General features: G+C 39.4%; 4 protein-coding genes and 1 pseudogene across 8 annotated transcripts; 3 read left to right on the top strand and 2 right to left on the bottom strand.

Annotated features, from left to right (window-relative positions):
- Positions 1–1,643: 1,643 nt before the first annotated feature.
- On the bottom strand, positions 1,644–14,994 carry LOC116762421 (histone H2B type 1-J-like). Of its 5 annotated transcripts, none has more exons than XR_004352254.1 (4): positions 12,877–14,994; positions 12,433–12,506; positions 5,590–5,670; positions 1,644–5,451 (listed from the first exon to the last, which is right to left on the bottom strand). XR_004352254.1 is itself a non-coding variant. In XM_032649341.1 (2 exons), the coding sequence occupies exon 1, from the start codon at positions 14,953–14,955 to the stop codon at positions 14,575–14,577; it is 381 nt and encodes a 126-aa protein (XP_032505232.1). In that variant the 5' UTR covers positions 14,956–14,994; the 3' UTR covers positions 1,644–5,451; positions 14,572–14,574. The 5 variants fall into 5 exon arrangements, 1 of the variants encoding a protein (XP_032505232.1); XR_004352255.1 differs by having other exon boundaries at positions 1,644–5,670; positions 12,877–12,930; positions 14,572–14,977; XR_004352253.1 differs by having other exon boundaries at positions 12,433–14,994.
- Positions 14,995–15,283: 289 nt separating this feature from the next.
- Positions 15,284–15,861, top strand: LOC116762408 (histone H2A type 1). Its single transcript, XM_032649326.1, has one exon. It carries the CDS (start codon positions 15,284–15,286, stop codon positions 15,674–15,676), a length of 393 nt encoding a protein of 130 aa, XP_032505217.1. The 3' UTR covers positions 15,677–15,861.
- LOC116762195 lies at positions 15,778–16,386 on the top strand (annotated as a pseudogene).
- Positions 16,387–20,284: 3,898 nt separating this feature from the next.
- LOC116762438 (histone H4) lies at positions 20,285–23,192 on the top strand. Its single transcript, XM_032649357.1, has 2 exons — positions 20,285–20,301; positions 22,880–23,192. Exon 2 carries the CDS (start codon positions 22,881–22,883, stop codon positions 23,190–23,192), a length of 312 nt encoding a protein of 103 aa, XP_032505248.1. The 5' UTR covers positions 20,285–20,301; position 22,880.
- Positions 23,193–24,225: 1,033 nt separating this feature from the next.
- LOC116762420 (histone H2B type 1-K-like) lies at positions 24,226–24,606 on the bottom strand. Its single transcript, XM_032649340.1, has one exon. The coding sequence runs from the start codon at positions 24,604–24,606 to the stop codon at positions 24,226–24,228; it is 381 nt and encodes a 126-aa protein (XP_032505231.1).
- Between the last annotated feature and the right edge of the window lie 62 nt (positions 24,607–24,668).

Here is a 24,668-nt window from a genome sequence, read left to right as displayed (position 1 = left end):
TATTTTTATTTTTTTAATTTTTTTTGCCTTCAGTGGGCCGACATATTTATTCACTAAGGTCATTTTTGGAATTACCTATTTCACCTTACCTGTATCCGAAGTGACTATAAAAGTACAGCTTTGAACCACACTGCATTTCTCATTGGCACTTCTGTTCCTGCAGCTCTAGAAACTTTGCTGCCTCCCTCCCCCGCCTCCTCCGGGGCTGTGTGCAAGCTCTGTTTGTTCTTGCTTTTGTAAAACCTGAGCCTTATGACTTGTCCCCCTCCCCTTCCCTTAACAATGAAATAAAAAGCCCGAGCTGATTATTTTTGAGAAGAAAACAAACACAGGAGATGCACTAAAAAACAGTAGACTTTACCCTTTTAAAAGGGAACTTTACATTTATAAGGGAAGTCTCCACTTGTAAGGGTGAATCCCTACCAGGAAGAGAAACTTTTATCAATGGAGAAAGTACCTGACTTAAATGTGCATAAGAACATTACCCTTGCTCACTGTGTTTTTCCTGATAACCTCCTGTAACTGACGTCCCCAACCACCACCATCTTTCTTTTGTCTTTAGCTTTAGATGGCACTTAATGTAGTGGCTCGGGGCATTTCAGGGAGTTGTACTCAGTTTTCCTGGATATCTCCCATGTATATACAAGGTAAACATGTTGTAGGGGAGCCAAATTTGCCAGCCCAAGTGCATCCCTTTGGCATGAGGATTCATTTAGGCTGATTATTTTTAAGAAACAAGACTCCAGGAGTTTTCCTTGTTGCCTCCTCCTTAACTGCCTAAAAGAATTTAGATAAAAGGCCTGTTCCAGACTAGAGCTATCACCAGAGGTATCTACAAAAAAATCTGGGCTAGTTGTGGGAGTGGGAAACTTGGCAGGGCATAGAGATCAGAGCTCACTCTATTTCCCATTGTCTCTGCCTGGCCTAGCGAACATTTGTTTACCAACTATATGTTTTCCTACCTCCATGTTAACTGCCTCCCTCCCCGCTGAAGTGCCAAGCCACTACCCCAACATCCTCTTTTGTCTTTAGCTGAGAATGGTATTTAAGATGAGGATTTTGACCATTTTGTCAAGTTACTCAGTTTTCCTGGGTCTCTCCCACATATACATGTTATTAAAGTTTGGTTTGATCTTCTCTTGTTAAGCTGTCTCAAGTCCATTTAATCCTTAGACCAGCCAGAATGTTACTGGCTGGAGCCGGAACAGAACTGATATTTGGCTGCTCATCGCTCAAAAGTCAATGTTCAAGACACAAGCATTGGTGGAAAAAGAAAGATGCTTTATTTAGGAAGCCAGCAACCTGGGGAGATGGAAGACTTGCCTCGCAAAAAAACCATCTCCAAGTCTCCAGTTAGAGGAAAAGCGTTCTATGGGGAAAACTGGAAAGTTTCAGGGGTGGACTTCCTTTCTGATTTAGATGACTCTTTCTCTTTCCCATTCTCTCTTCTCCTCCCTTTCCCTCCCTCTCTCTCTCTCTCTGTCTCTCTCCCCTAAATAAAACAAATGAGACAATCCAGGGCAACAGTTTTGTGGAAAGAAATGAGTATCAGACAGTACTAGACAATGCAAAAACAAAATCCTGTACAGATTCGAAGCCAACACATTTTGCTTACCAGTAGAATGCACAACAAACAATCCCTGTATTGTATTAAAATTAATTTATTTGATATGCATCATATGGACAACTTTTAAGAGCATGCCAGTAGAATTTTAGAATTTGTCATTAAGTCACATATTGTTTGGAGCAGGAAACATATCAAGACAAAGCTCCTTGGTACAAAACACTGTCAAGGCCTGAACACAGGAAGCTGTCAATTGTGGAAAAGGAAAGGTACAAATTGTCTGTTTTTCATTTCCTATCTTGACATCTATAAAAAGTTGTTCTAAAACAACAACAAAAACAACAACAACAGAAAAACACAGGTCTTTCCACTCTCCAGGACAAATCAACAAATACTTAAGTTTACAAGCTAGGTGTTGAAAATGTGCTAGGTTACAGTGTGATAGTTACTGCTCTTGGGGAGATGGAGATGTTCAGAAAAGAAGCCACACGCACCCCCTAAAAAATATATGGTGGGAAAGTAAAAACACAAAACAAGTACAAATAAAAAAGCTGTGGGAGTTTAGAGAAAAACAATCTATCAGATCAAAGGAATCAAGAACGGGCATTAAAGAATAAAACTGAGGCAAGAAAAGAGTGTAGAGGCTGCAGGCATGGAAATGGGAACTTCTCTCTGAGGAAAGAAGAACTTGTTTAATTGGGTATAAAACATTCATTCCGGATAGAAATGAACTTTTAGTGAGCTCGAAAATTGTACATAATGTTGAGTAATGGTTTGAAATTCAGATTAAGGGGATGGAAGATCTTTTGAAGAACTTTGAGCAGAGGAGTTACATTTCAAACTGAGTTTTGAAGTACACTTCTTTAGCTGTGTCAGAAAGATTACAAGATGATGTGACTAGAGGTGAAGAAACCGGAAGCTATTCAAACACGGAAGGGCCCCAGATGCTGGGCCATGTTCCTTCCATTAGCCTCTGAAGTAAGAGGTGGCCTATATGTGACACAGCATTTCCTCTACAGTACTATGTACCACGAATGGCTGAAGGAATGAGTGAAAAGAAAAAGAAAGTGCAGGAATAATCTACAAGATCTGGCAAGCCCTCGGAGGTGGGGATATCTCTTTAACTGGTGAAGGAATTCTCAAACCTGTAAATATATGTTAAGAGAACATGCAAGGACACATGGAGAAGGAACATGGAGAGAACATGAGCTGAGATGGAAGAAAGAACACACATTTTAGAGTCAAAAAAATTTGCTTTCCAGTACTGGCTTTGCCACTTACCAGCCATGTGACTTGAATTAATTTTCCCCTGAGCCTCAGCTTCACGTCTAAAAAGGGGGTAATGATATATGTTCATGAATAAATTAAATTAGATTAAATAAAACAATGTGAGTAATTCGATTTTTATCTTTCTGTGGTACACAGCACTGAATAGACAGTGGCGATTATTACTGTGAGGTCCTTTTGATGGTATTTTGAAGAGGATCTCAGGCCACGTGGTTCCAAGTGCAGACTTAAAGGCGTTTAGGCTGGAGGTAAGTTTGGCAGTAATTCGTCCCTTCATTGGTTGGACTAGAGAGAATACTCCATCTACTATGGCCAGAGAGGAGATTACGGGCAGTGAAACAGTGATTGAAATTTCGGAAGGCAAGGGAGTTTGAGAAAATCGGAGCAGGTGAAGAAAAAAGACTAGTCAAATGCGAACACAACTGTCTCCACTCAGAAGTCCACAGGGTCCTACCGCTGGATGAGCAGCGAATGGCATCGACAGCACCGCCCTCTAGTGCTGGGTCCCTCTAACTGCAGGGGTGAAATGGGAGCCTTGGCCCGTGTGGAGAAGTCCTTAGACACCAGTGTTTCTCTACTGGGAGAAATGTTAATTCAGAAAACAGTACTTTGAGGGGAGGGAGATTTGTCATTTCCTGTTAACCGCTACCCCTGAAACCAACCAGGCTGCGTGTCTTTCCTGACAGAATAGCGCTAAGTTTGAAATTCGGAGAGGGCAGACTATCTTGATGTGACACAAGGTGTCACTTGCCTTATTTGGCATATAAAAATAAAATAAAATAATGTATGTACCAATAATCATTAATGAAAAATATTTAGGAAGAAGCAGCAATCTGAGTTTTAACAAAACCAAAGGTTTTTGCAGAGGAGAGAAAACTGGGAGTCACCAGAAGGAGCCCTCAGAGAATGGCAGGAAGTGAAGACAATTTGTCTTTGCCCTGCTGAATCCTAAGGAAGGATTTCTTTTTTTTTCAGCAGGTGAAACAATTTTATTTCACTGTTGTCTTTAGAACCACAAAGACAATATGTTCTTCATATAAAAACGTTAGTTCAGATAACTATACTTTCTAGAAAATGATTATAGAGACGCTCTTAAAGAAAATGCACCCTAGGGCTTTCCTGTTGGCGCAGTGTTTGAGAGTCCGCCTGCTGAGGCAGGGGACACGGGTTCGTGCCCCGGTCCGGGAAGATCCCACATGCCGCAGACCGGCTAGGCTCATGAGCCATGGCCGCTGAGCCTGCGCCTCTGGAGCCTGTGCTCCACAACAGGAGAGGCCACAACAGTGAGAGGCCTGCGTACAGGAAAAAAAGAAAAAAAAAAAAAGCACCCTGTTATATGGTTTTGGTGAAGTTGCTTGGAAAAAACTCACATCTGGACTGATTCCTAAAACATACCATTCCACCATTCTGCATCTTTTGGTTCAAAGTATATGTTATTGTCATCAATACATGTTCCTGCATTCTTACATGTATGATAATACATATATATACTGGTTTTTCTTTACTTTCTTTACACCCAAGGAAGTAAAGAAAATTCTTTGAGGATCTCCCATAACAGCATGGAGCCAAGGAATATTACTTTATCCAGATATACTTTGTGCCAGGCACCATTCTAGAAGCTTGGGGATACAGTAGTGATCAAAGTAGACCAAAGCAGAAAAACACATCTCTCAAGGGACTTACATTCTGGTGAAGAGGGCAGTATGGTGAAGATATAAGCAAAAGAATAAGTAGAGTATATAGCATGCCAGATCTTGATACGTATTATGAAGAAAAATATAGTAATACGGATAGGAAATTTGCATGGGGCGGCTTAATTATTAAAGATGACAGTCAAAGAAGGCCTCACTGACAAGACGAATAGGACCTCAATGTCCCTTATTACAAAGCATAGAAGTCCTATCTCAGGAAGGGAACAGGAATTCAGCCACCCCAGAGTTTTCTGGACCAGGTTCATCAAAGAGTCCCAGGCTTCCTCTCAAATAAGCATCAGGCTTATTTTCAGGTAAGATGCAGCCAGTGTAGGAAAAGGTTTGGCCTCAGGTTACCCTCCTAGGGTCACTGGCTCAGGTGCACCTGCTGAGAAGTTTCAGCCACTCTACTTACTAATAGGAAAGAGCTCCAAGCTAGATAATGAGAAAAGCAAGGGGCAGAACCATGAGAGGAATATAGCCATTGGCCATTTATGTTAATGGGGACAGAATAGAATCCACGTTTACATATTTGTGTTTGTATAAAGAAATTCCAGATGGGTACACAGGAAACTAATAAACGTGGTTCTTTGTTATTTATGGGGGAACTGGGCAGATGAGGACTGTGTTTGAAATAGGATTGTTTATTGTATTATTTATATATGCAATTATTAAACCCTAGCAATGGACTGCCTAGTAGAAACCACAAAACAATATTAGCTACATTTTCTTAAAGGGCCACAAGATGGCAATAGCGTTTCTTGTTTGTCGAGCCTGGGAGATGGGAGGAGGGGACCGCTGCTGCTATGAGCTCCTCCCTTGTGCAAATGGCCTTCTTCTTCCCTTAGTTCAGTTGCCGGAATTTCTCTTTGCCAGCACTTGATTCCTCTCATTGTCACCCCTTGTTGACTGAAAGAGAATTATGTTCGTTAATTGGGCCAGCATTTTTGAAACCTTTTTTTTTTTTTGGGGGGGGGTAAGGGGGAGGGAAGCCGGGAAAGGATTATGGACGTCTTGAAGTATACCCCAAAGTACACGAAAACGTACCTCCAGGTGTCCATCAGACATGCTTCAACAATTACCAACATCTGCTTTGCTTCTTCAATCATGAATATTTTCACAAACATCCTAACGGATACAGAGTTAAATAAAATACAAGATTTTCTCACCTAAGAAAAATTTTAAATGATTTTTAACATCACCCAATATCTAGTACTAAAAAAAAAAATCCTCAATGGCCTCAAATATTTTTTTACAATGATTTTGTCTGAATGGTATTCCATTAGATCTACAAATGGTATTTGGTTACTGCGTCTTTTAAATCTATTTTAATTCATGACGTTTAACCAAATCTGAGTTTGCTCTTTGGAAAAGGAGTTGAGAAACTATAATCTGGGTGACGGGAATGCTCATTGTCCATGGGTGGTCATTGCTTGCAGACCTTTTCTCTGAAAAGTGATGGGGGAAATAAGGGTTTTCTTAAAAGGAAAAAAAAAAAAAGATCATAGTGATATTTTCCATTCAAATTTAAGTCAAAAGCGTTTTTTACTTAACATTTTTAAATAGATTTTTATTGGAGTATAATTGCTTCACAATACTGTGTTAGTTACTGTTATACAACAAAGTGAGTCAGCCACATGCATACACATATCCCCATATCCCCTCCCTCTTGAGCCTCCCACCCACCCTCCCTATCCCACCCCTCTAGGTCATCGCAAAGCACGGAGCTGATCTCCCTGTGCTATGCTGCCGCTTTCCACTAGCTAACTATTTTACATTTTTTAGTGTATATATGTCAATGCTACTCTCACTTCGCCCCAACTTCCCCCTCCCCACTGTGTCCTCAAGTCCATTCTCTATGTCTACGTCTTTATTCCTGCCCTGCCACTAGGTTCATCAGTACCATTTTTTTTTTAACTTAACATCTTTAAGGTTATAATTGAAATTCTTTCATTCTGAAAAACTTAGTTTCTTATATGATTTTTAAAAATGACTTGTTTTCTCTATAGACAAAATAAGAAAAGACATCTTAACACTTTAATTATTCTGAATTAGAAAATAGAATGAAGAGAAGAAAAGTTTCAACCTACTAAAATCTGACCTTGAGTGAGGTCAAGGTCAGATTTTAGTAGAAATAGACTTTTCAACTTTTTCCTCATTTAAAATTGATATTCACTAATATTCTGTCCTTCCCAAATTAAGAAAGAACATAGAAGTCTTGATGCTGCAAAATAATTTAAAAAGAAATGCCTCCTCTAATGAAGTGTAACATAACACTCTTATCTTCATGGTTAGAACTTTTGTTTCTTGTTTAAGAAATCCTTTGGTACTGTGAGATATTTTCTTAGCTTATCTTCTAAAAAGGCTTAATGGTTTTCCTTTTACATTTAAGGGTCTTTTTTCCTCTGTGGGTAACCAATTGTCCTGATAAATTTTTGAACAGCTTATCTTTTCCTCACTTACCTCACCGTTTTCCTTTCTAAAGATTCAACAAAAAATTAGATATGATCTTTGCCTTTCTATCTAATTCAGCTGGTAAGTGTGTCCATCTCTGTGCAATACCACCCAGTATTATAGCTATATGACTCTTTTTTTTAATCACTAAATCATATTCTACCTCATCAGGAGTTTCTTGTTTTTACCCTTTTGATCCTCAAATAAATGTTAGAATTAACTTCTAAATTCCAAAACTAGGATTTTGACTGAAATTACCTGATTTTGTCGGTCCTCCTTTGGATACTAAAACTTCTTAAAAAAAAAAAAAGTAAAATAAACACAGCAGAGATGCAAGGATGGAAAGTGAAACTTTTTCAAGTTGGTAATTAAGTAAGTGTAATAGCAGTGGTATCACTCCATTTCTACCTCTTAGTTTTGTTTTGTTGTTTTTTTTTTTAAAGAAGATGTTGGGGGTAGGAGTTAATTAATTACTTAATTAATTTTGCTGTATTGTGTCTTCATTTCTGTGCGAGGGCTTCCTCTAGTTGTGGCAAGCGGGGGCCACTCTTCATCGCTGTGCGTGGGCCTCTCACTATTGTGGCCTTTTGTTGCGGAGCACAGGCTCCAGACATGTAGGCTCAGTAGTTGTGGCTCACGGGCCTAGTTGCTCCGCGGCATGTGGGATCTTCCCAGACCAGGGCTCGAACCCATGTTCCCTGCATTGGCAGGCAGGTTCTCAACAACTGTGCCACCAGGGAAGCCCTACCTCTTAGTTCTTTAACAAATGTGTTTTGACAAGGGGAGAAATTACACCAATTCTTTGTCACTATTCAGCACACATACAGTATCCAGTTGAACAGGACTCCAAAACTGCTAGGTGCCACTTTGAGTCTCCCAATAATTGATAAGTCTGCTTCTTTATCAACGAAGGATGTGGTACACATTAAGACTGCAGTAAAATAGGAACATACATATCAATAATTACCTTAAATGTAACTGGATTAAATGCTCCAACCAAAAGACATAGATTGGCTGAATGGATACAAAAACAAGAGCTGTATATATGCTGTCTACAAGAGACCGACTTCAGACCTAGGGACACATACAGATTGAAAGTGAGGAGTTGAAAAAAGATATTCCATGCAAATGGAAATCAAAAGAAAGCTGGAGTAGCAATTCTCATATCAGACAAAATAGACTTTAAAACAGACTATTACAAGAGACAAAGAAGGACACTACATAATGATCAATGGATCGATTCAAGAAGGAGATATAACAATTGTAAATATTTATGGACCCAACATAGGATCACCTCAATACATAAGGCAAATACTAACAGCCATAAAATGGGAAATCGACAGTAACACAATCATAGTAGGGGACTTTAACACCCCACTTTCACCAATGGAAAGATCATCCAAAACAAAAATAAATAAGAAAACACAAGCTTTAAATGATACATTAAACAAGATGGACTTAATTGATATTTATAGGACATTCCATCCAAAAGCAACAGAATACACATTCTTCTCAAGTGCTCATGGAACATTCTCCAGGATAGACCATACCTTGGGTCACAAATCAAGCCTTGGTAAATTTAAGAAAATTGAAATTGTATCAAGTATCTTTTCTGACCACAACGCTATGAGACTAGACATCAATTACAGGAAAAAGTCTGTAAGAAATACAAATACATGGAGGCTAAACAACACACTACTTAATAACCAAGAGATCACTGAAGAAATCAAAGAGGAAATCAAAAAATACCTAGAAACAAATGACAATGAAAACACGACGACCCAAAACCTATGGGATGCAGCAAAAGCATTTTGAAGAGGGAAGTTTATAGCAATACAATCCTACCACAAGAAACAAGAAACACCTCAAATAAACAACCTAACCTTGCACCTAGAGCGATTAGAGAAAGAAGAACAAAAAAACCCCAAAGTTAGCAGAAGGAAAGAAATCATAAAGATCAGATCAGAAATAAATGAAAAAGAAATGAAGGAAACGATAGCAAAGATCAATAAAACTAAAAGCTGGTTCTTTGAGAAGATAAACAAAATTGATAAACCATTAGCCAGAGTTATCAAGAAAAAAAGGGAGAAGTCTCAAATCAATAGAATTAGAAATAAAAAAGGAGAAGTAACAACTGACACTGCAGAAATACAAAAGATCATGAGAGATTACTACAAGCAACTGTATTGGACAACCTGGAAGAAATGGACCAATTCTTAGAAAAGCACAACATTCCGAGACTGAACCAGGAAGAAATAGAAAATATGAACAGACCAATCACAAGCACTGAAATTGAAAATGTGATTTTAAAATCTTCCAACAAACAAAAGCCCCAGACCAGATGGCTTCACAGGCGAATTCTATCAAACATTTAGAGAACAGCTAACACCTATCCTTCTCAAACTCTTCCAAAATATAGCAGAGGGAGGAACACTCCCAAACTCATTCTATGAGGCCACCATCACTCTGATATCAAAACCAGACAAAGATGTCACAAAGAAAGAAAACTACAGGCCAATATCACTGATAAACATAGATGCAAAAATCCTCAACAAAATACTAGCAAACAGAACCCAACAGCACATTAAAAGGATCATACACTATGATCAAGTGGGGTTTATCCCAGGAATGCAAGGATACTTCAATATACACAAATCAATCAATGTGATACACCATATTAACAAACTGAAGGAGAAAAACCATATGATCATCTCAGTAGATGCAGGGAAAGCTTTCGACAAAATTCAACACCTATTTATAATAAAAACCCTCCAGAAAGTAGGCACAGAGGGAAATTACCTCAATATAATAAAGGCCATACATGACAAACCCACAGCCAACATCGTCCTCAATGGTGAAAAACTGAAACCATTTCCACTAAGATCAGGAACAAGACAAGGTTGCCCACTATCACCACTATTATTCAACATAGTTTTGGAAGTTTTAGCCACAGCAATCAGAGAAGAAAAAGAAACAAAAGGAACCCAAATTGGAAAAGAAGAAGTAGAGCTGTCACTGTTTGCAGATGACATGATACTATACATAGAGAATCCTAAAGATGCTACCAGAAAACTACTAGAGCTAATCAATGAACTTGGTAAAGTAGCAGGATACAAAATTAATGCACAGAAATCTCTTGCATTCCTATACACTAATGATGAAAAATATGAAAGTGAAATTAAGAAAACATTCCCATTTACCATTGCAACAAAAAGAATAAAATATCTAGGAATAAACCTACCTAAGGAGACAAAAGACCTGTATGCAGAAAATGATAAGACACTGATGAAAGAAATTAAAGATGATACAAATAGATGGAGAGATATACCATGTTCTTGGATTGGAAGAATCAAGACAGTATGGTACTGGCACAGAAACAGAAATATAGATCAATGGAACAGGATAGAAAGCCCAGAGATAAGCCCACGCACATATGGTCACCTTATCTGTGATAAAGGAGGCAAGAATATACAGTGGAGAAAAGACAACCTCTTCAATAAGTGGTGCTGGGAAAACTGGACAGCTACATGTGATAGAATGAAATTAGAACACTCCCTAACACCATACACAAAAATAAGCTCAAAATGGATTAAAGACCTAAATGTAAGACCAGAAACTATTAAACTCTTAGAGGAAAACATAGGCAGAACACTCTATGACATAAATCACAGCAAGATCCTTTTTGACCCACCTCCTAGAGAAATGTAATTAAAAACAAAAATAAAGAAATGGGACCTAATGAAACTTAAAAGCTTTTGCACAGCAAAGGAAACCATAAACAAGACGAAAAGACAACCTTCAGAATGGGAGAAAATATTTGCAAATGAAGCAACTGACAAAGGATTAATCTCCAAAATTTACATGCAGCTCAACATTAAAAAAACAAACAAACAAACAAAAAAACCCAACCCAATCCCAAAATGGGCAGAAGACCTAAATAGACATTTCTCCAAAGAAGATATACAGATTGCCAACAGACACATAAAAGAATGCTCAACATCATTAATCATTAGAGATTTGCAAATCAAAAGTACAATGAGATACCATCTCATAACGGTCAGAATGGCCATCATCAAAGAATCTACAAACAATAAATGCTAGAGAGGGTGTGGAGAAAAGGGAACCCTCTTGCACTGTTGGTGAGAATGTAAATTGATACAGCCACTATGGAAAACAGTATGGACATTCCTTAAAAAACTAAAAATAGAACTACGATACGACCCAGCAATCCCACTACTGGGCATATACCCTGAGAAAACCATAATTCAAAAACAGTCATGTACCAAAATGTTTATTGCTGCTCTATTTACAATAGCCAGGATATGGAAGCAACAGAAGTGTCCATCAACAGATGAATGGATAAAGGTGATGTGGAACATATATAAAGTAGAATATTACTCAGCCATAAAAAAGAACGAAACTGAGTTATTTGTAGTGAGGTGGATGGACTTAGAGACTGCCATACAGAGTGAAGTAAGTCAGAAAGAGAAAAACAAATACCGTATGCTAACACATATATATAAAATCTAAAAAAAAAATGGTCATGAAGAACCTAGGGGCAAGATGGGAATAGAGATGCAGACCTACTAGAGAATGGACTTGAGGATACAGGGAGGGAGAAGTTGGGACAAAGTGAGAGTGGCATGGACATATATACACTATCAAACATAAAATAGATAGCTAGTGGGAAGCAGCCGTATAGCACAGGGAGATCAGCATGGTGCTTTGTGACCACCTAGAGGGGTGGGATAGGGAGGGTGGGAGGGAGGGAGACGCAAGAGGGAAGAGATATGGGGACATATGTATATGTATAACTGATTCACTTTGTTATAAAGCAGAAACTAACACACCATTGTAAAGCAATTATACTCCAATAAAGATGTTAAAAAAAAAAAGCCTGCAGTAAGTCTCATTGCCATTTGTACATTGCCTTACTTTTTCTCTATAATGTATTGAGATCAGTTAAAAAAAATGCTGTGAGATGTGAGGTATACAGTATTCATTAAGTCCACAGATAGTCTTGCTAGCAACAACATAAGAGAAAGTGAAGCACATCCAAATCTAGAATAAGTGTCTACCTCATTGAAGACAAATCCCTGCCTCATCCAGGACAAAATTTATTGAAATCAATGGATAGTTTGTAAATGTAGTTATTACTAATTGAGTATTTTCCATATATCATCAATTGAAAATAAAATTAACAGAAATTTGTATTATAATGAAATTAACTTTAACATAACAAAGATAAAGTTATAATTGAAGAACAGATATCTGCATGGTATCTACATATAGAGCCACTAATCTTTTGACAGACTCTGTCAGTGTGTCTCTGTTAACTTCTGAGGGAATGGGTGCCTTGATTTCAATAAGCGTTGTAGATTAGTTGAGAAAGAAATATGTGTACAGTAGAAAAGGAAATATAATCATTTAATGTACCTTGAAAAAAAGTCCTTTACAACCAGCTGGTTCATCTAAGGCAATAGTCAAGGCATCATCCTGATTTGTGACCTCTGGGGAAGACCTGGCAGTTAGTTCTAAGTATTGTGAGCAACAAATGTCTATTTATTTTGTGATAAGATACACCACAACGTACATTTTTTCAAATGACATACTGTGTTAGTTCAGCCTTGAACGATGAGATAGACTGATAGCATTTGGTTTTTCAAGCAAAGGAGTAAATCCTCCCCTTACTCCTAAGAGAATTCCATCAAGGTGCAAACAGGCCCAAAGATGAAGATTTGATTTATTTACCTGGCTTATATATCTCTTAGGCAGTTTAATTTTCTGCGTAATAGGAGAATTGGCTGGGACTTTTCAACTTTATAGTTTTCAAAAATTTAGTCTTTATGAATTTTCATCTGGGGATAAAGGACGACTCACCTTCTATTCCAATCCCTCTCCTTCTTCCACAGATTTTATTCTGATTGCTATATACTAAAAGACAAAGAAACAATCAAAAAAGTATTTAGCTTGGAAATTATCATCTAATTATTTGGATTAATGGAGAAGATGGGAGACTCACGTGACACATGACACAACAAGAAGCAAAAATCATTTACGTTCTGTTTATTTACAGTACTCGGTTACCATTAGTGTGGGATGGAGATGGTGAAAGAAAAGAACTTTTTTTCTTTCTTCCTTTCTTTATTTTTCATGTCATGATGAGTGTACATTCTCTATATGGAAACACACAACAAACCAGTTAGTAGCCACTCAAATAGATATATGAGACACTATGGAGGCAGTTTCCAAATTCTGGACAAGCTGTTAGAAAAAGCTCAAAAAAGGGAAGAAATTTCAGAGGGCAGGCAAGGCTGAAGTGGGCGTTGAAACATGGGTAGGCTTTGGGTCAACAAAGGGGAAGAGTACATTTGACAGTGGATTTAACAAATATTAATTGCTTTTAGACATTACTACTATGCTAAATTTAGATCCATTTTAGATAAATTAAGTAACTTATTTACGTAAATTAAATTCATTGAAAATCACAACCTAAATAAAAAATCAGCCATAGTGGAAGCTTCCAACTTTCATAGATAATGGCTTTTGACCTAAAAGAGACACGTAATTTTAAACAACCGTAATATAGAGAAGCATTGTTTGTTGAGTGCCTGGTTCTCATTTATGACAACCTGAACGACGCAGAATTTGTTTTTCTTCACTGATTCCAGGTAAAGTTAAAATAGCATTAAAAATACCAACCAAAGCAACTTTAAAATAGAAACGGATTTTTTTTCAGAAAAAAGTTTGAGATAAACACCCTCAAGCTTCTCGCCTTCACCGGACCCCAAATAGTCACGTTTAGTCTTGCAATGTTTCCTATTATACGGATATAGGGCAAAACGAAAGCAATATTCTAATTAGAAATAAAGCGCTGGTATTTCTCAGGCTGAAAATCACATCCACCAAGTTCCCTTCTCTCCAAAGAAAATTTTGATTTTTAAATAAATCTCATTCTCGAAAGGGAAAAAGCACTAAGAAAAAATGAAAAAAGCAGGAACTACCAAAAAATGTTTATTAAAGAGCTTCTGCGTGCTAGACTGAGAAGCAGGAAGTGGATTCCTCCCGCGCACCGAAAGCCCCGGTCTCTTCCTGGATGCCGGCAACCAATCACGCCGTGGAGGGAAAGAGCGGGCGCCCGGGCAAATTTAAACTGCCCGCGCAATCTCTGCACCCCCGCAGGAATCCAATTCTTTGTCCCAGAGCCATGAGTATTTGGATTTACTACGAATTTAAAAATTAACTCCTCCCTCGTTACTTAACCCTAAATGGTAACAGAATTGGTGCCTGAACCCTTTTAAATATACGAAGTACCTAAACGACAATGAAAAGGCCAGGGCAGGGTTACAAGGAGTTCCAGAGCTTTGCCAGGGTCAGGTAACATTTTTGTAGTTAGCGTATCTCAAGCTTACCGTGACAGGAAAGTCCTAAAGTTCAGTAATTGCTCTACTTCGCAGGCTAAATACTGTAATGAGCTACGAAGGCCCAGCGCAGAAACAAAACCAGCACCAGCTCTCTCTATTGAGCATATGGTGGCTCTTAAAAGAGCCGTTAAATTGTTTGCAGCCAACTCACTGTTTACTTGGCGCTGGTATATTTGGTGACAGCCTTGGTGCCCTCGGACACGGCGTGCTTGGCCAGCTCCCCGGGCAGCAGCAAGCGCACGGCCGTCTGGATCTCCCTGGACGTGATGGTCGAACGCTTGTTGTAATGCGCCAGGCGCGACGCCTCGCCCGCGATGCGCTCGAAGATGTCGTTGACAAACGAGTTCATGATGCCCATGGCCTTAGACGAGATACCGGTGTCCGGGTGAACCTGCTTCAGCACCTTGTACACATAGATGGAATAACTCTCCTTGCGGCTGCGTTTGCGCTTCTTACCATCTTTCTTCTGTGCCTTAGTTACCGCCTTCTTGGATCCCTTTTTCGGAGCAGGAGCAGATTTAGCTGCTTCCGGCATGATGAAAAGCACCTCAAAAGAATTTAAGAGAAAGAGAAATAGCGCGGTAAAAGATACGATGTGTCCCTTTTATATAGAAACTCTTATGCAAATAAGGTGATAAGTTAAAGTCGTGTGTCTGATTGGTGGCTGTTTAGGAAGCCGTAATAAATTAGTTCTGCCCAATCACAACGCAAGAATCCTACTGCCGCCTTTCCATTGGTTACAATGAAGCCACAATCCTAACCAATGACATACCTCTTTTATCGCGCCCAATAAGGGTTATAAGAAGTGCTGCCCCTACGCTTTCGTTCTGAAAGACTTCTGAGGTGTTGTCGTTGGTTTCACGATGTCTGGACGAGGCAAGCAAGGCGGGAAAGCTCGCGCCAAGGCCAAGACCCGCTCTTCACGGGCGGGGCTGCAGTTTCCCGTGGGCCGAGTGCATCGCCTGCTCCGCAAGGGCAACTACGCCGAGCGTGTCGGGGCCGGCGCGCCGGTGTACCTGGCGGCAGTGCTGGAGTACCTGACCGCGGAGATCCTGGAGCTGGCGGGCAACGCTGCTCGCGACAACAAGAAGACGCGTATCATTCCGCGTCATCTGCAGCTGGCCATCCGTAACGATGAGGAACTTAACAAGCTGTTAGGCAAAGTCACCATCGCTCAGGGTGGCGTACTGCCCAATATCCAGGCCGTGCTGCTGCCCAAAAAGACCGAGAGCCACCACAAGGCCAAGGGCAAGTAATTGCCTAGATTATAGCAACTCGGATAAATTCAAACCAAAGGCTCTTCTCAGGGCCACCCATATTTTCTGTAAAAGAGTTTTAACATTTGTTACGTTGAACGATGAAAAGCGGTAGTGAGATTTAATAAAAGCCTGAGTCACTTTCCCATTCTCTGCTTTGTTGAAAGCAAAGTAAGAAAAACATTTAATCACGTTTTAAAGAAAGTTCGCTGCAGTGATTATCTACGGACTTAGGACTTTATCGCTAGTCCTTAATAGGTGTGCGTCTACGGGTAACCATTAGCATCAGTTTCTGAAATATTTTGGTACAAAAGAAGCACTACCCTGACTCGAATTTAGCAGACGGTGCAGCAAGGGCCTGACCAGGCGGCCTGCGGGAGCGCGCCGGCCACGGGTGGCGTGAAGAAGCCGCACCGCTACCGGCCCGGCACGGTGGCCCTGCGCGAGATCCGCTGCTACCAGAAGTCCACGGAGCTGCTGATCCGCAAGCTGCCGTTCCAGCGCCTGGTGCGCGAGATCGCGCAGGACTTCAAGACCGACATGCGCTTCCAGAGCTCGGCCGTGATGGCGCTGCAGGAGGCGTGCGAGGCCTACCTGGTGGGGCTCTTCGAGGACACCAACTTGTGTGTCATCACGCCAAGCGCGTCACCATCATGCCCAAGGACATCCAGTTTCCCTACAGATCAACGGAGAGCTTCGTGGCACGATAGTCTCCCTTACCCAAATACTGTCAGCCACATACGTTTTCCCTAACAGTACATGTGCCACGAGGCAATGTTGCTACGTTAAAATATTGGGATTACATCTGTAGATGTGACACCACTCTGGAGCACGAGAAAGGTTTCTCATATTTGGGTTGCGGCCTAAATCTCAAGTGCTGTTGCCTCAGGAGAACTTGACAGGTTAGTTATTTCTAACAAACTTTAAACTGATCAAGACATTTGAGGAAATGTTTTCCATAACTATTGCTATTGAAATGTAAAGTGTTGCCAATCACGCAGACTTAAACTTCTGCCTCGTAGACTTAAAGTAAGTGTGGGGTAAGGAAAATAATATAGAGGATTATGATATGGTTCGACAAAGTAGTTGGTAAGTAGTGGAGAAATGTAGTGTGTTGTGGGCTCCTGACAGAAACCAAGTCAGCAAAGCTGATAGGGTTACCTTTGAAAGAGTTATTTGATGTGACATGACAAGTAACTTCTGTTGCTGTAACCAAATAAGGAATACCCCTGCCAATGGTTTTTACCGCCTAGGTCGCAGAATCTAGCCTCTTACTCTCCACTCACTGAACTCTTTTAATTGATGTCATCTCAAAATAAAAGACGTTAACTTTTTTTTTTCTTGAATATCGTGAACACCTTTGGCTGTGTGGTGACTAAGTGGAAACTTCTCAGAATAATGTTTTAAGTGTACAAAATGCAAAAGTTGCAAAAAAATTTATTACATTACAGTTATCAAAGTATTTTTAAAACTAAATTTGATAGAGTGACATATGCACTTATATAATTAACACAGTACATAACACAATCTTTTGGGGAGCCTAACTGCCATCAGTAATAAGATAAGTATAAAAGATGGTTTAAGATAACGCAGCAATTGTTATGAAAAATAAAACATCTGTGATTTCCACTGGGTAACAAAGTAACAGGTACTGAGGTTTGAGGCCTAAATTCATAATAAAGTGAAATGCCAATGTTCAGTTAAAGGTTAATTAAAATATATATTTTTCTCCATCTAAACTCATGGACTTCCCCCCTCATCACTACCGCCACCGCCCCATCCACATTCTGCTGATTTTTATCCTCACAGGCATTGTGGCATATATGGATCCCAGGTGAAAAACCGTTGCTGTAAGCTTTGGTCAATCTAACCCATTCTTTTGCAACTTAATTATGATTTTTCACTGAAACTGCCTCTGCATAGCTGGAATTTCTTTAGCACTTAAGTCTTCTAATATCTCATATAATTATTCATACCCTTTTATTGTCTTTGTTTTTTGTACTTAAAATAGAACTTCTTCCAATCCTAGTATAAATAAGACTTCTTGAAATAAAAAGAAATGCCAACAACAATATCTAACAATGCTAGGCACTCAAATGACCCATCAAGAAACAGTAAAATATTTGACTTTTCATAGGCTTTTTAGAAGTTACGTAACCCAAATGATTTCATTCATTATTCAATTGTTCTGTCTTTAAATATGTCTTCCAATTGTAGGGAAAAAACATAATTTTTCCTCCACCCTTCTGAGTTTTTGGCTGAGAGCCTGTAAGCAGATAGGTTAGGGGGTCCCCGCACCTGACCAGGGATTGAACCCGGGCTCTTGGCAGTGAAAGCGTGGAATCCTAACCACTGGACCACCGGGTAATTCCCAGGAATGGCTTTATTTACATAAGAGAAGCCATTTTGGCCTAAGCCATTTTGTGATCTAAGCGTGAACTAATGCTTGCCCTTGAACGTGTCTCAGTAATCAATGATCTTAAGGAAAGTAAGGGAGTGCAGGAACAAAGGAGAAGCAGTCAAGAAACAATAGTTCAACAATAAAAGCCCTAGTTCCTCCTCAAGGGATATAGATAAAAATCTGATACAGTCTTTGAGTTCTGCAGGAACTAAGGCCCCCACCTAGGTGGAGAATGGAATGATAATTTTGCCCCTTATTGACTTCAGATCAACTAAAGCTTGGACTCCGTCAACCTTTGCCCCAATTCTGTGCTGAATTCTCTGCTCGAGCCCCTTCATGAATATGCATGTACCCTTAGCTTAAAACTTCCCCAGTTTTGCTGTTCAGGGAGACACTGCTTTGGGAAGATCCCCGGTGTTCTCCTTACTTGCTGCAAGTAGTAATAAATTCTTTCTTCCTTCTCCTGATCTTTGGCTTGGTTCTGTCTTTTGGTGCGACACCCACCAAGAGGCGAACCCAGTTTTCGGGTAACAAGCCCTGTAATAAAAGCCAAATTCGAAAGAGAAAAACAAGTTTCTTAACAACTATACCTCATCTGTACATGGGAGAAACCCAGGGAAAAATGAGTACCTCTAGAGGTGCCTTAGAATTCCAGGGAATTCCCTGGTGGCTTTCACTGCCAAGGTCTCGAGTTCAATCCCTGGTCAGGGAATTAAGATCCTGCAAGCTGTGAGGTGCGGCCAAAAACCAAAACAAAACAAATAAAAAGAACTCCATCTTAAATACCATCTTCCGCTAAAGATGGAGATGTAGGGAGGTCAGGTACGGGGAGGTTACCAGGGAAACAAGGGTAAACTTTGTTAGGCATATTTAAATTGATGCCTTCTCCATTGATAAGGGTCTAAAGTTGTTTACTAGGATTAACCTTTGTTCTTCCTGGGAAAGAGAGGAGGAGGGACATCTCTGTAAATCTGTGTCCTGCTTTTAGGGAAACAGAAGGAAAGCAAGAAGATTTTCTTGGATCTGCTTCATCTCAAACGCCTCAGTTCAGCGAAATAATCCTTATGCTAAATGGTGTATTTTGGGGTGGCCTATTCTGCTCCCCTTCAACACCAAATACTAATATTTTGTTGATGTATACTGTTGTCTGTATTAATATAAAAAATCTGAACTCATGCATTATATTTTAAATGATACACAGAGAATATTTCTAAACAAAAGTTTTAAAGCAAATTAAAACTCTCCCATTACAATACTTTTAAGATTTTTTTTTTTAATTTAAATCCAATGTTGTGGGTTAATGATGTAACTGAACATTTTTTTCTTATATTTGTAGACATTTGTATATCATTACAGTCAGTTTGGACATCTATTCTGCCCAAACTATTTGGGCATTTGCCCATCTATTTGGGCATTTTGAGATAGAAAGTTAAAGATCAAGTTTAAGATCAAGAATATTTAAGGAAGATCAAGAGCAGAGAAAGCAAGGGTAGAAAGTGAGTTCACAGAGATAGGCAGAGGTCAGATCATGTAGGGCTTTATGATCATGTAGGGTTTTATATGCCATGCTATAAGTTTTTGCAAATCATTCTAAGAGTTTTGAACAGAGGAATGGCATAACCTGATTTACATTTCTATGAAAGTTCACCAAGGCAACTGTATGGTGAATACAAAGTTTAGAAGTAATGATATAAATTAGGAAGCTATTGCAGTGGTCTTTTTGAGAGATAATGCTGGTTTGGCTTAAATTGGGGTAATAGACAATGGTTAGGTATAGGATATATTTCACAAGTGTAACCAATAAAGTTTGCTGCTGGATTTGATTTGTACTGTGTAGGAGAGGAAAAAGAAATTTCCCTTTGAATTCTTGGCTGAGACTACCTAGAATAAAAGACAAATTAAAAAGAGAAAAACCACCAAAATTTTATTAACATGTAAACCTCATGTATACAGGAGAGACACAGGAAAAATGAGTAAACTCAAGATGGCCCAAGCCACCACCTTACACACCATCTTTAGCTAAAGACAAAAGAAAGTTGTGTAGGAGAGGGGGGACACATTATCAGAAAAACGCATAATGAACAAGGGTTTGTTATGCAGGTTAAAGTGGGTGCCTTCTCCCATAAGATCTTTTTCATGATTTCGAATCATCCTTCTCTTCATAGTATAGAGAGGGAGACACAAATGTAGCTTTCCTCTATAAATATGTGTCTCTTACAAAAAGGTAACTTCTGTTTTCAGAGATTCATCTGTCTATGCTGTTTCTCAAAAATAATTAGTTCAAAATAACCCTTATGACAAAGAGGCATACTTTGGGGTGACATGTTCGGCTGCCCTTCAACAGTGAAAGAACATAAAGCCACAAAGAAAATATTTGATTTGAACTGTTCATCTCGACATATTAAGTCAGTTACTATGTTAGAAAAGGGCCCGAAGAGCATTGTATTTTTATAAAATAATATATTGTATGTTTATAGAATAATAAAACTTTGCTTATCAATTTCAGAAATTATAAAGAATCTGACAAACTTTTCAGATATCCATCCATTGCTAGTCTTATAATCACTAGTTGTTATGCAAAAACTCATGAAATCAGATAGGAAGGGAGGCTAGTAGTTGGTGGGAATTTTACCCATTTTTAAAGTAGAGAAGGGGGCCTCCCCTTTTGGTCCAGTGGTTAAGACTCCACGCTCACAATGCAAAGGGCCTGGGTTCCATCCCTGCATGCCGCAGCTAAAGACCCCGCAGGCTGCAACGAAGGTCCGCATAAGACCTGGCTCAGCCAAATAAATAAATAAATAAATATTTTTTTAAAAAAGTAGAGAAGGGTCTGTAAAATATATTCCAATTAACTAATGTTGGGGAAATATAATGTAAAACAAAAGAAGAGAAAGTTTATTACTGAATAAGCTTAATGCTTATCCAAAATATTATGCTCTACACGGGCAATCTTTTAAAGAGATTGCAAAGATAAAGAAAAAAATCTCACTCTTTTATATAGGTAAATAGATACTACCCATTACATTAGGTAGGTTTTGCAATCTGGAGTCAGGAAACTGGGAAATAGAGTACTATTTTCCTTGATGATTAAAGAGAGGACTCTAAGCTCCTTGAGGAAACTTTCCTGAGTTAAGAGGCTGGCAAAGAGCTTTTTTAGCCATTTTACGTACATTTGGAAAGGACAGAGAAAGAAATTTTGAAAGAGAAAAAGGAAAGGAAAGGGACCCTCGGGGAGAATTAAGCCTCTTATTTTCAACTTGTATTTGCCCTTAAATTAACTTGTTGAATTATGCTGGATATATACCCATCTCTGTAATATATACTGAATTTTGTTCCTGTTGGTTGAATCAGTTTTGTTTTTGCAAAGGTTTTTATTTATTTTATGAAATTTATAGTTGTACTTTGAAAATACTGTATTGCAACCTTGCTAAAAGTAACTCTCATTGAAATAAAGGAAAGTGAAAGAAAATCATTGAATAACAATGGGATTATATGTTAATGCTGAAATAGGGATTAAAATTTCTCAGAATTTCTCAGAATTTACAATAGTAAAATAGTATATATTTTTTAAATTAAGTATATACAACCAAGAATGTTTGAAATATATAATCATTCTTTTAATAAAGGCTTTCTTAGAAAGACAAAGGTAGACTTTCTTTTCTCTGCATTTGAATTTTCTACTTGTTCACTAATGACAAATTAACTGCTCTTCTAATTAATGAAAGTTAAAAAAAATTTTTAATTATATGTTACCTAGAAAAAAAATCTACTGAGACATTTAAAGACCCAGATTCAGTATTTTGCAGGTTAGGAGGACACAGTACTTCAAAAATAACAAATTTACCCTAATAAATTGTATAGATTTAATACAGTTAAGAGTACTAAAAGAACTACTTTGTTGCAGCTAGATAAAATGATTTATTTTTCTATAATAGTAGAAATTAATTTGAAATAAATAATTATGAGGTATGAATTCACTGGCAAATACTTATTTTTCAACATTACAAATAATTAAATGCTAGAGCACTATACATAGACTGATCAGCAGAATAAAAACTCAAAAAATAATTTTAAGTGAAATATTCAATAAACGATCAATTAAGTTCCTCAAATAAGTGGAGAAAATATTTACTATGTTATACTGATGAGCCAGCTGGTTAACTTTTTAAAAGTTAATTCTCTATACAAGAAACCAAGTCTGGATTATTATAGAGTTAAATTTTTTTTAATGTTCTACCCATTATAAGTAAAATAATAATAGGAATTTATATTAAAAATGGAAATTGACACACATCTGGTGGAAGAGCATTTAGCAATATACCTGGAAGGTCTTGAAATTCTCTATTTTATTAGCCCATCTTGCTCTATTTCTAGGTAGTATATTTCCCCCATATATTAGGAGAAAAACTTCACAAAATGGTATTAACCGTATGCAAATACTGGTAGAGAAAGAAGACACATGTATATAGGTAGAGATAAAAGCAGAATATTTTATTCTCTGTGCTATTTTATGTATCATCTACAATGTTAAAGTTTTGTTGCTTAACGAGGATGAGGAGCGAAACAAATTAAATGAGAAAAGGGGAGAAAAATAGCCTAGGTCTTGAGGAATCAAAAGAATTAACTGAAAGAGAACAAACGGGAGTAGTACGGCCGGCTTGTTCCTTTAGGTCTTTAGGTCCCCTCCCCCAACCCAGAGGGATTCCCGCCACAGCTCTTTTGGTTTTCACTCTGGTCCGCAGAGATTACTTTTTAAAAGGAGCTGCGACCAGTTGAATGCAGTTTTCTGCTCATTTCCTGAGAATGTCCGGACGTGGTAAGGGGGGGAAAGGTTTGGGGAAAGGGGGCGCCAAGCGCCACCGCAAAGTTCTGCGCGATAATATCCAGGGCATCACCAAGCCTGCCATCCGCCGCCTGGCCCGGCGTGGAGGTGTCAAGCGCATTTCTGGTCTCATCTACGAGGAGACCCGTGGGGTGCTGAAGGTGTTCTTGGAGAACGTGATCCGGGACGCCGTCACCTACACCGAGCACGCCAAGCGCAAGACGGTCACGGCCATGGACGTAGTGTACGCGCTCAAGCGCCAAGGACGCACCCTCTACGGCTTCGGCGGTTAAAAGGAAAAAGTTTGATCCTGTTTATTAAAAAGGCCCTTTTTAGGGCCCCCAAGTTTTCAAGGAAAGGGCTAAAGTAACAATCCGTCTGTACGCTGGTGTTTTAAACCATTTAAAATGGATCGCTCAAGGCAGTTAACATAGTTAACTCTAGGGTGTGGAAAATGGACTGAGCACAGTATTTAGTGATCGCGGGGCAAGATTCCCCCGGGCACGGGTGGGGCCTCCAACTAGCTTCTCGGCTGCGGATTGGTTTTGTCTGGAGGCCTGAGTTTTATGAGACCAGAGGCCCGGACTCAGGCCCAACTCTAAAATCTCCCTCCAGTCCTTTATATTTCTTAATGTCGGGTGAGGGATATGACCTTGTTTTTCTTCATTTTACCACCCATCTGTTACTTGTTTCTCTAGCCGTATATGTTTTTTATAAACTAGTAAATTGACCACATAATTTTTTTTGTGGGCCCTCATATTACATATCTTTACTCTGAAGACCTGTTTCACTTCCTTGCAGACTTTGTTCCTCCTGGCTGAGGGTGAGGGTGGGGGTCAGGGAGGGCGGCGCAGAGTTCTAGCATTGTCCTGACCCCAAATGGGCTGGACATGAGATAACTACTTAAAGGCTGCATTTTAGGAGATCATTGGAGGCCAAGTTTACTAACACATAAATGCATATTAGAACACCGGTGGTGGAAAAAAAGGACACGTGACAGAGGCTGTTAAGGCTTAAACAGGAAGCCACTGTACTTCACACAGAAGACCCCCGAAACAAGAATGATTCGCTTTGTGTTCACGTGTTAACTTACCAGATGTAAGGGCCGTGTTACTGAAGCACTTGGTAGTATAATTGGTTTCCTTCTATTCTGAGGCAATTTACGACCACAGTACGTATGATTCAGTACAATGGAATTCTCAATACCTCACGTTATCGCTAGAACTTAAACCTAAATTCAGAGTTCGTATTTTCAGCTCTAATACTGACAACTTAGTGGCTCTTAAAAGAGCCTTTGGGGTTAGATCTAAAAGTTACTTGACAAATTTACTTGGCGCTGGTGTACTTGGTGACAGCCTTGGTGCCCTCGGACACGGCGTGCTTAGCCAGCTCCCCGGGCAGCAGCAGGCGCACGGCCGTCTGAATTTCCCTGGACGTGATGGTCGAGCGCTTGTTGTAGTGAGCCAGGCGCGACGCCTCGCCCGCGATGCGCTCGAAAATGTCGTTAACAAACGAATTCATGATGCCCATGGCCTTAGACGAGATGCCAGTGTCCGGGTGGACCTGCTTCAGCACCTTGTACACGTACACGGAGTAGCTCTCCTTGCGGCTGCGCTTCCGTTTCTTGCCATCCTTCTTCTGCGCTTTGGTCACCGCCTTCTTAGAGCCCTTCTTCGGGGCCAGAGCGGACTTCGCCAGCTCAGGCATGATCTACAGAAACAAGCAACGTACAGCGACGAAAAATAGTAAATGTGCAAAGTACCTCATTT

Source organism: Phocoena sinus, chromosome 11 (assembly GCF_008692025.1).
Source record: "Phocoena sinus isolate mPhoSin1 chromosome 11, mPhoSin1.pri, whole genome shotgun sequence".
Taxonomy (NCBI): Eukaryota; Metazoa; Chordata; class Mammalia; order Artiodactyla; family Phocoenidae; genus Phocoena; species Phocoena sinus.
This window is presented reverse-complemented; position numbering and strand designations above follow the sequence as displayed.

Excerpts from the sequence above, each read along its gene's own strand:
- LOC116762420 (XM_032649340.1), bottom strand. The coding sequence starts at position 24,606 with ATGCCTGAGCTGGCGAAGTCCGCTCTGGCCCCGAAGAAGGGCTCTAAG.
- LOC116762408 (XM_032649326.1), top strand. The coding sequence starts at position 15,284 with ATGTCTGGACGAGGCAAGCAAGGCGGGAAAGCTCGCGCCAAGGCCAAG.
- LOC116762421 (XM_032649341.1), bottom strand. The coding sequence starts at position 14,955 with ATGCCGGAAGCAGCTAAATCTGCTCCTGCTCCGAAAAAGGGATCCAAG.
- LOC116762438 (XM_032649357.1), top strand. The coding sequence starts at position 22,881 with ATGTCCGGACGTGGTAAGGGGGGGAAAGGTTTGGGGAAAGGGGGCGCC.